At 26.0% G+C, this 11078-nt stretch overlaps 1 protein-coding gene across 2 annotated transcripts in view; it reads left to right on the plus strand.

Moving 5' to 3' along the window:
* The window catches only part of LOC100200794 (adhesion G-protein coupled receptor G2), a 56254-nt gene that overhangs the window by 35187 nt on the left and 9989 nt on the right, over positions 1-11078 (plus strand). For both annotated transcript variants that reach the window (XM_065812412.1, XM_065812413.1), the window contains exons 5-6: positions 6980-7041; positions 10950-11078. The exon at positions 10950-11078 is cut by the window's right edge and continues 20 nt beyond it. In XM_065812412.1, the coding sequence (XP_065668484.1) occupies positions 6980-7041; positions 10950-11078 (191 nt within the window). The remainder of the gene's footprint in view (positions 1-6979; positions 7042-10949) is intronic.

Genomic DNA, 11078 nt, shown 5'->3' on the forward strand with positions numbered 1-11078 from the left:
TTGAAGGTGGTTAAACTGAATAGAGGGAATCTTAAGTATACCTGTAGCCAGGAGTTCGAGTGCATGTGCCCCACAGCCACAACTAAAAATTTCTGGGTGATCATGTTGTAACAGCTTCCATCCCTTTGTCATATTTGATGTATGGTCAGATATAAAGGCAATAGGTTTAACACGAACTTCCTTAATTACAGAGTTGGTAATATTGAATATATATTCTGCTGAATGACGGTTGCATTCAGGATAAAATGACTTGAGAAATATGGGTTTTGGGGTAGAAAGAAGAAATTGTATATATGATTATCATTACAAACATCTGACCATCCATCAGACATCAACATACACCTAAGAGACTTTTTTATCAGAATTGCATTTTCACTTTCAATCTGTAAATGCCAGAATTTTAGCAAAGGCCCTGCAAGTTTATATCGAGATGGCAGATTCCAAGCAGGTCTTAGTTTTTTAAAAAACTCTATCCATAATGGATTATCAGCCATCAAAAATGCAGTTGCAGTTCCATAGATTGCTTTTGCAAAAGTTATTTCTAAATCCTCTTGGTGTTTCCGGTCACAAGTATCCATCCAGCGTTTTATACCAGGTAAGTTATGACCTGATAATGAAGAAGATCTTGGAAAAAGTTCTGTAGCAGTTGCATCTACCGATAAAGAATTCAAAACAGATTGACTACTAGCAGAAGGCATTACTACAGAAAAATCTACTCGCTCACGAAAAACTGTATAACTATTATTGCTTACTATATTTTTATTCTCGTTGTCAAGATCTTTGTCGCCTTCACCCTCAGTTGAACTAACAGCAATTTCTGCAACTAGTTTACTAGACTATAAACTTCCTTTTATATTAAATTTCTGTTTGACATCATTTGTTACATTTTTACAGTTCTTAACTAGGTGCCGTTTCATCCGAGTTGCATTATTTACAAACTGCTTCCCACAGAAGATACACCATCAGGTTTTCTTAAAACATTAAACATAATGGTTAGAAAGTTATTTGAGTTTCTGATTTAGAAATCCACTTATTGTAACTCATGTTAAGTACAGTGTTTTCCTTTACATAAATCAAAATTCTAAATCGTTTATTAGTTTGGAGATAATACAACTATTTTAAGTACATTTAAATAGATTCAAGTTTCAATTAGCAAATTATATTTAAAATGTTTTCAGTTTCTTTTTAAAAAAGCATACATTTTGAAAAAACATTTTCCTTAATAAAATGAGAAATAACATGAAAAAAATATGAAAATAATAAAATGACAAAAATATGAAAATGAACATTTATAATACTTCTTTGATGCAGAATAAAATTACTTAAAATGTTGAAATATAAAGAAAACATTCTAAAAAGTTAATAAAACAACTAGTTTATATTACTTAACTTTGGGGCCCATAATCTTAAAACATCCCTGTTCAAATTTTTTTTTAAATATTTTTAAATATAATCTTACATGTCACCAAAAATATAACCAGAAAAACAACAGTAACATATAGAACCATAGTTTCAAAGGTTTTGCTTTTTCAATAAATTATTTTAAAAAAATTGCTTATAGAATTCTGATCAAGGAAATTTAAGGAAGTCTTGCATAATTAAATATGAAAATAAAATCCTGCTTTATAGAAGTCTTGCATAATTAAATATGAAAATTAATGATTTCATTTACTATTTTTATTTCTAGCACATCCTGCATTGTTTTTATATAAAAACTGACCAAGTGTTATACCAAGCTGATCATCCAATTGATAATTCAAAATTCTTAGGATATTTCCAGGACTTTTTCAAGCAAAATTTTGGGTTTTTTTAAAAAATATATTGGTTTTTTTTGCATTGCAAAAAATATATATTTATCAAATTCGCATTTAGATAATTATCAATAACACTGTAAAAGATAAAAACACGAAAACGAAATATTGAACTATTTCAGAAAAAAGTTCCGGGATTTCCAGGAATCATTGCTAAAAGGGATGTTTTTCCACGAATTTTCCAGGACCTATCAAGCTCCTGGACTTTTTCAGGTTTTCAAAATTTTCAAAGGTCGCTGAACACCTTGGATACTGATATGTATTTGTTTACTAAATTTTGACAATTATAAAAAATTAAAAATTTGGTATATATAAATAAAAATCAACAATATCTACTAGTGCAAAGCATCATACTAAAGAAGGAATCTAAAAAAGTTTGAACTATTTCTACATTAAAAACTTTTTTTTACAGAAAAAGTTAAGATGAATTTATTATCTCTTTTATGAAATACTTCCTTAATATAGTTTTTGCAAAGTAAATTATTTTATTAAGATGTTTTTATTGGCTTAAACTTTATGTGCCGAAAGCGCACATGAATGCGCCAATAATATACCTATCAAAATATCTCTCTAAAAGTTATTGTTCAACCCTATTTAGTCTTGAATATATTAATCTTTTGTGTTCATTGACATATGAATTGAGCTTACGAGAGTAGGAACCAATAATTTATGGATTGTTTTTATATTTAAAACGCTAAAGATAATTGAAAAAAATATAAGTAATTGTTAAACTTTTCTTATTGCAGATAGCTCTGAGAAATAGAATTATAAATTATCCAAATGAAGCTCGTTTTGCAATGTCCATTTATGCCTTGATTAATTCTCCAGTTGTTGGAATATGTGGCATTTATAGTTTTATTTTAAAAAAATTATGTACATATTCACTTGTGTTGACTAAATATAATAAATAAAATAACTTTAAAAATCTTTTCTTTGCTTTAAATAAAGTGTGAATTAAATATTTTCTACTTAAAGAAATGCGCTGATAAGAGAAATGCTAAGTTAAATTTAATTATGAAAAAAATTGAAAAAAAAACTAAAGGAAAAAGAGAACAAATCTTTTCAAAAAAGAAAATATAAACACTAAAATAAAATTTAAATAACTCAAAGCAAAAATTACTTTTATTATGGTTTTAATTGCGTTTGAATTAAATTAATTTAAATCTTATCTTTTTAAACATTTGTTAAAGCTATGCAAAACGCTGTTTATTAAAGTTATCACCTTTTATTGAAGTTACTCTAGTTACACCAAGTAATTGTTTACTAAATGAACAAGTTTTATTTAAATTATTTAAAAGTATTACATAAAATATTTTTAAATTGTATAAACATTTATTTTTTCAAAAAAAATTGCACAAAAAAAAAATAAAAATAAAAAAATGACGTAGTTTTTTTAAAATAGTAATGAACTTAATTTAAAAATAATTGAAATAGTTTAAACTTATTCATGTCTAAGTAAAAAATTAAAACATAAAGAGATTTTTAAAAATTGTAAGATAAAAAAATTACAAAATACTTCGAAACTTTTACATTAATCAACAAAATACATGCTTATATAAGTAAAAAAAGTTATTTTATATTCTTTTGTAGTTTATATAAAATGTTCTTACAATCATTCTTAACAACTAAAAAATCTTTCAAAAAATAAACGTTTAAAAGATTTTTAAAAAGTCATAAAAAAAGTTTCAAACATTTAAACTTATCATAAAAAATACATGCCTACATAAAAAAATTTATACATAACATTTTTTGTTAATTTACACAAAATGCGTTAATTTAAGCAATCATTGTAATTCATTTCTTATTTTATTTGCAGTAGTGGTGTAGTGGTAAAGCGCTCGCTTCATAAGCGAGAGGTTCTGAATTTGATCCACACCACATCCCTGCTCAACTTATTTCTACGTGCAGTGGCCTTGCTCGTCACGTTCGTGTTTTGGAGTTATAGAGTTGAGAGAGGGTTATAACCAATATTTATTAGCCTCTTCACCTGTAGTGGCCTTCTTGGCCTTAAGGAGGCGAATAACAAAAAAACAAAAAAAACAAAAATATTAAACCTTCCCATAAAATATAATTAAAAACTTTAGAAAAGATCAACAATTAAAAGTCATTCATAACGTAACAATTATTTTATTGCATTTAAAATGTTAAAACATCTAAACAGCTGTGGTCAAATTGTAAAGGAAAAAACCCATAAGCATGGTCAGTTACAGCGTGCAATTGCACACAATTTCTTTTCAATCCAGAAAAATGCAGATGTCATCAGTTTATTTTTTTTTACTTTTTTATTTTATTATTTGGATCAAAGTTTTGTATGCTTTCCATTGATAGAGCTTTTTTAGAACTTATTTTGTAAGAAAAATAATATACTCAAATGTTAATGTGACATAGTATTTCGTTTTTTAAATCATCAAAATAAATTTCGGCATGAAAGGGTTAATGATATCTGACGCCAACAAGATGTTATAGAAATTTTAAGCAATGAAGAAAAAACAACCATATCTTTGCACTGTAACATTGAATTATAAAACTTAAAAATACTGTGTAAAAGACCTTCTAAAAATATTTTAAAATGCATCCTGTATGGCAGAAAGTTTGTTGTGATCCATTCAATGCACATACAAAGAAAATCACTAGTAAAAAGCTGTAAAATTTTATTATATGTAATTTTTAATTTTTTTTTTTTTTCCAAAACATATCAAAATAAAGTTTAGGACAAATGCATAAAAACAAGCTTTATGAAATTGAATTAATTCTTGTCTCAGTTACTATAAAAGAGTCGTAAGTCATGATTAGAAGTACCTTGAATATAGCTCCTGACTTGGGAAGAAACTCTGAAAACTTTGTAAACAAAAGATTGCTAGAAGAGATTTTCTTCCAAGAGGAAAAAAGTCAGGGTAAACAAGATGATGAGGGTTTTGCAACCCTCGGAATTAGTAAAAATGAGGTCGACAATAATTTGCCAACCTCAATCTTTTAGAGGTTGGCATCAGGCCGGCAAAAACTATTTGATACAAAGGTCTTACTATAAAACATAGAAACGAGAACGGCAATTTTTTGTCGACCTCAAACACTTTCAGGTTGGCATTGCCGAATGCCGACCCAAGTTCCGAGGGTTGGTTTTGTAGTATCATCATTTAAAGTAAAAAGACAAGAGATTAACTTAGATAACCAAAATTTGACTATATCTCTTCTAAAAACTCATTCAAAACCATCAAAGTATACTCTCATAAGGAGAAAATGTGTCATGAAACAAGTAGCATAAAAAAAAGGCTGAAAACTTTGATAAAATTAGAAGCTTGATAAAAGAGAAAGTTCTTTATATTTGACAATAAAAATATTGTCACACTGGCTCCACCAAGTTGGATAGATATAATATATTAGAAGATAATATTAGAAGTGAAAGAAATAGAAGATTCTATTAAAATAGTTTATGACTCAAGTGATTTATGTTGAACTAGGCCTAGAAAAAAAGATTATATAAATATTAGAAAGAACATCAATAAACAAAAATAACTCCTTTTAAGTAATTTAAAGAAACTATAGGTATTATAAAAAGAAAACAGTCCTGAAATACTAGTAAGCTACTCAAAATTTGCTTCATTTAGACAAATTGGTGCATTTTGCCAGGTACAAGTGTTGCACATTTTAATTGTTAACTATTAATGACATAATATTAATTGCAAAAAACAAAGAATGCATGCTAGAGCAGTCAGGGGCTATTCTAGACCATTTTTGATAGCGCCAACCGTCTTTAGGTGCCGTCCAAATTTGAAATTAAGGACAAATTATTTTGCTAGAACAGCCCCTGACAGTGTTATGATTGTCCTGGTAAATAATCCTTCCCCAGGACAGACATTATACACAATGTAACCAATGTGCATACAATTTTTGAATTAATCTTAGGTCCGGTAACAGGTTGTAACTACTCCATTAATGGAGTGTACATATCGACTATGTAAGATTTAGGCGTAGTTGATTTTACAATCAACATGTAGATACATCAACTGAGGGTTTTGGTTTGGTCAGGCTCTTTTAAATAAAAGAAAGTCTTCTCTAGATTTAAAACTTAAAAAAAATTGTTGCGAGATATGCTGTTACAAATGCAAACATGCTTAAATCTTGGCATAATTAGAAAAAGCCTAATTATACAAAGTTTGCTCAATTAAGTTGTCCATACCCTAACTATTTAAAAGTATCACATTTTTTAGTAGTTTTCAAGAGTATTTTTCATTTTTACTGAATGTATTTTACTTATGTTGTATGATTTACAAGTGCTTTATTCCATGTTGAGTTTTGAATCATTGATTTACAAGTGATTTTAAGAATTGAAAAACTTTTCTTGTTTTGTCTTGTTATTAATTATTTATCTTCTGGTTTTAACTGTTGAATAAGATGTATATCTAATTTTTGAAATAAAGAATGGAAGAAATTTTTTTTCATTGCTTTATGTTGTTTTTATTATTTCATTTCTTTTCTGTTCTTTTTATTTTTTATTTACATTTAAGTATGCGGTAGTGGTGTAGTGGTAAAGCGCTCGCTTCATAAGCGAGAGGTTCCGAGTTCGATCCCCACCACATCCCTGGTAGTACCGCGCTCAACTTGTTTCTCCGCGCAGCGGCCTTGTTCGTCAAGGTTCGTGTTTCGGAGTTATAGAGTTGAGAGAGGGTTATAACCACAATTAAGTAGCCTCCTCTTCTGTAGTGGCCTTCTGGGCCTTGGGGAGGTGAATTAACAAAAAAAAAAAAAAAAAAAAAAAAAAAGTATACATTTATTGACTAATTTTAGCGAGAGGTGCAGTGTCTTAAAGTTGACTGATATATGGAAAAGTGCAGTAGTTATACACACACCAGACTTTTAACGAAATTAAAAGTCAATAAGTTTTCCTATAAATTTTAAATTTAAATTTATAACAAAATTAACTAAAACCATGCATTAGTGCATGTATATCAATAAATATTGTGCTAGTGAAATAAACAGCATAGGGGGAGGGGGGGCTTTAGTACTTAAGCAAATTGACTTGAAGTTTGGGCTTAAGCAAATTGACTTCAAGTTTGGGGTTGAACATATTGTATTTACTTATGAAGTGGATTTCTTTATCTGTTTGTTTCATTTGTTTCAGTTTTAGTCTTGTTAGAAGATAAAAATTATTTACATTTATTTCAATTTAGATCGAAGAAATCCTGGAAAGCATTTTTCATTTTAACATAAACTCCAAAATTCTTGAAATCAGGTATTAACAAATAATAATTATTATTAAAACAACATGTTTTAAGATTTTTTAATTATTTTATATTTCTTTGTAATTATTATTTAAGCAAGGTTGGGATCAAGTACATATTTTTATTTGTATTTGGTAATAATAAGCTATATTGTTGTACTTTTATTTGTATTGTATTTGATTAAAAATTTTTGGAAATATTTGTATTTGATTAAAATGTATCTGTCAAGAGCGGTGTGCATTTGCACGCTTTTTCTGACCATGCATATAGTTTTTTTTTGTGACAACTTGTCCATGGTTTTTTACATGTTTTGAAACATTTCAAAAAAGTGCAGAGTTATAAACTTTTAAACTTCGATCTTTTCTAATGAAATATGTATTATATTAATATTACGCAAAATGCTTTAAAGTAAATTAAAAGTTACTTTTAACAACTGTTTACAATAAAAAAATTTAATTTAAATTATGCTTGTTATTTACCCTTATATCTATATATATATATATATATATATATATATATATATATATATATATATATATATATATATATATATATATATATATATATATATATATATGTATATATATATATATATATATATATATATATATATATATATATATATATATATATATGTATATATATATATATATATATGTATATATATATATACATATATCCTTTATCCTAAAAACTTTTATTATTTAAGTACTTTTTAATAATTTGAATTTTATTTATTTGACAAATTACTTTTTTATGATAAAATATTTCTGTGTATTTTTTATGATAAATTTTAATTATTTAGAACAAGTTTAAAGAACTATACCAAAAAACATGAAATATTTACAAAAGGAAAAATATTTTCAAGTATAAACAATAAGTTTGTTTTCAATGAACTTTTTAAAAGAGTCATTAAAGTTAATGATTCTTTTAAAAAATTCATTAAAAAAGTTTTTTAAGAGTTAAAAAAAAAAATTTTTTTAAATTCAAATAACGTAAATAAAAGGAAATATAAATATAAAATGTTTAGTAATTTAATTCTGATAATTGCCACTTCTTAATAATAGTGGAAGCAAAACATATTTTTGCTATTTAAGTTTAACCATTCAAGTTTAGTTGAACAAAAATTGTTTTTTCTCTTTTCTTAAACTTAATTTACTAATCATGAACAAATAACAAATCATGAAGTAAAAAAGACTTTTGGAAACTTGGAAAAAATGAATCAAATATGAAGAATATATAATACTTATAATCATTAAAGTAAAACGTATTTATTTATAAAAAAACCATTGGAAGTTAGTTATTTATTTATAAAAGAACTGTTAGAAGTTAGTTATTAAAGAATTTAGTTGATAATAAATAATTGGAAATAAGTCATATAAAAACGTATCAACTAATACTACAAAAACATTAAAAAATTAAAGTTTCAAAGTATTTACATGTGAAACATGTAAAAACCGTGGTCATGTTGTCAAAAATATATTATATGCGTTATTAGGAAAAGCGTGTGATCGCATGCCACTCCTGACCAAGATAATATAAATATTTTTATATAAATATTTATTTTTGTATAAATATTACTATAATGCCGGTTCTATTAATTAACCTGAAACCAAGATAACCAACAGTAAGCAAATAGTAATACAGGTTATTAGTAAATAAATCATTAATAACACTACACCTTGATATATTATCTAAAAAATATAATTAAATACAAATTTATCTATAAATAATTTTTTTAGTTCTGCCCCCTCTTGCCCCTTTATGTCTTGGCTTATAGTTAATAACATTTTTAAAGATAATAAAATAAAATCTAAATAATAATAACATCAGTTCTTTTTAAAATCAATTACAAAACAACAGGTACCAATATCTAAAAAAAGTAAAAGTTCAATTTTCAATTACAAAAGTATTATTTACATATATTTTTGATAGAATTAGAATAAAAATATAATGGAAAATTAAGAATAAAAAATAAATAGCTATAACAGCCTAGCTATATCAATTCAAAACACAGCAACAATACCACCTAGCATAAGATATTTGTAAGCACATATTACATTTTGCTAAATATTAACAAACACTACTATTTCTCCAGAATAATTGAGGAGTCCATCTGCAAAACGCTATAAGTTACAAAAAAAAAATTTCGAGTTGATTTCATTTCTACATTCTATATACTGAAATCTATCATCTATTTAGATATTAGACTAATTGAAAGTTTTTTTGTCCTAAAATTAAAAAAAGAAAATATCAATTTCTGTTGATACACAACTATGAGTATTTCAGTTTTTCAACGTTTTCTCAAATTCAGTTTACTTGAACTAAGCGCATTTTGTAAATGGGCTCCTCAATTAAAAAAGGCTAGACAACACAATATAATAACACCACTTGGCGCAACCTAATAACACTACAACATAGTAAGAAATTTTATCAATTATAATACTTGAACTGTAGTGATTTGATTTATCACAATTATTACATTTGATTTATTACAATTATTACATTTGAACAATAAACCCTCATTTAAGAGAGAGGCAAACATTTCTAAAGCACTGTGTTTACAAAAGTAAAAAAGACATAGAATAAATATTTATGAGGATAAGAAAACTGTTAATGACAATGACAGAAACAACAAAGTAGCACAAAATATAAAACTAATAACCATTAAAAATGGTTTTGTTATGTTACCAGTAAACAAAATTATTTTACCTTAATTATGTCGAATTCTAGTTTCTGTTGACCAATGATTAACACAATAAGTTTCACGTTATATAAATTTACTAGTTAAAGCCATGTTCAAAACCATGTTTCAACTGTGAGCAAACTAATAATGCAATGCCAAAAGCAAAGAGAGAGAAAAAATATATATATATAATTGTATGTTTAAATTTATAAAAAAATTTTAAATCATTTAAATTGAAGAATATTATAAGTGTTATTATAAATAGTAACATCGCTTGACACTGAATTTTAGCAACACCACAACTTAGTAGCATCACTTGATTGGCAAGGATGACAATGTTGCTCTACACATTGCAAGTTAACAAGACTTTTAAAGCATGGAAAAACTTAATACAAACATCTATAAACTATTAACATACTTAATCTCAGAAACTATAAATTAAAAACTTAATCAATTTTAAATCTAAATAAAAACTTATACAAATTATTAATGGTTAATAAATATAAAATGAAAATTTGTAATCATTAAATTAAATTATTACCATAGTATTAAAAATTTTTAGAAAAAGATTAATACATGAAAGCATAAAGCATTATTTTCTATTTCTTCAATGAAATTTCATAGATTTTTTTAAAGATGCTCTAACTAAATATGGTTAATTTTTTTTAAAAAAAGGGTTAATTTAAGGCTTTTTCTCCAAAAAACGTTTCATGGGAAATGACAATATAGTGACTTTTTCTTGTAAAATGATTTAGCACCACAATGCGGAAAGAACTAGTTCATTTCACCTAAAAAATTAAAATCTGGAATAGTCTTACTTCCTGCTCTACAATGCATTCTTCTTTTTCTAGCAGCGTTTTGTACATTTTGTAGATGATTAGTTTCATTACGCCTAGGCCAATCTTTTTCATTTCTGCTATGATTATTTTAAACTTGTCTAACCACATAGTCCTCATTTGAGTTCAAATTATTTTCTACCTGCCTAATAGAATTTTGTAAATATGTAGATGAATAATTTTATCTTGCTTTGCTCTATCTCTTTCATTTTGAAAATAATTATCAACTCGCCTAACCACATTATCCTCATTTGGGCTAAAGTTAATTTCTGTTTGCCAAGCAGCATTTCTTTCATTTTGACAACAATTATTTTTTGACAGAGTATATTTTAATGCATTTTTTATTAAAATTTTTTATTTTTATTTTTTGCTTATAATAGCTTTTTTATTTATATAGTGAAGCGATCATCATGCGAGTTACATTTTTTGAAGTTGAAAATTCTGCTAAACTGACATTATATCAAGCTTTTCAGAACCTCCAGAATTTGGTATCTTCTCAAAATATGGCAGAATTAAATGCAATTTC

This window comes from Hydra vulgaris, chromosome 12, assembly GCF_038396675.1.
Source record: "Hydra vulgaris chromosome 12, alternate assembly HydraT2T_AEP".
Lineage (NCBI taxonomy): Eukaryota > Metazoa > Cnidaria > Hydrozoa > Anthoathecata > Hydridae > Hydra > Hydra vulgaris.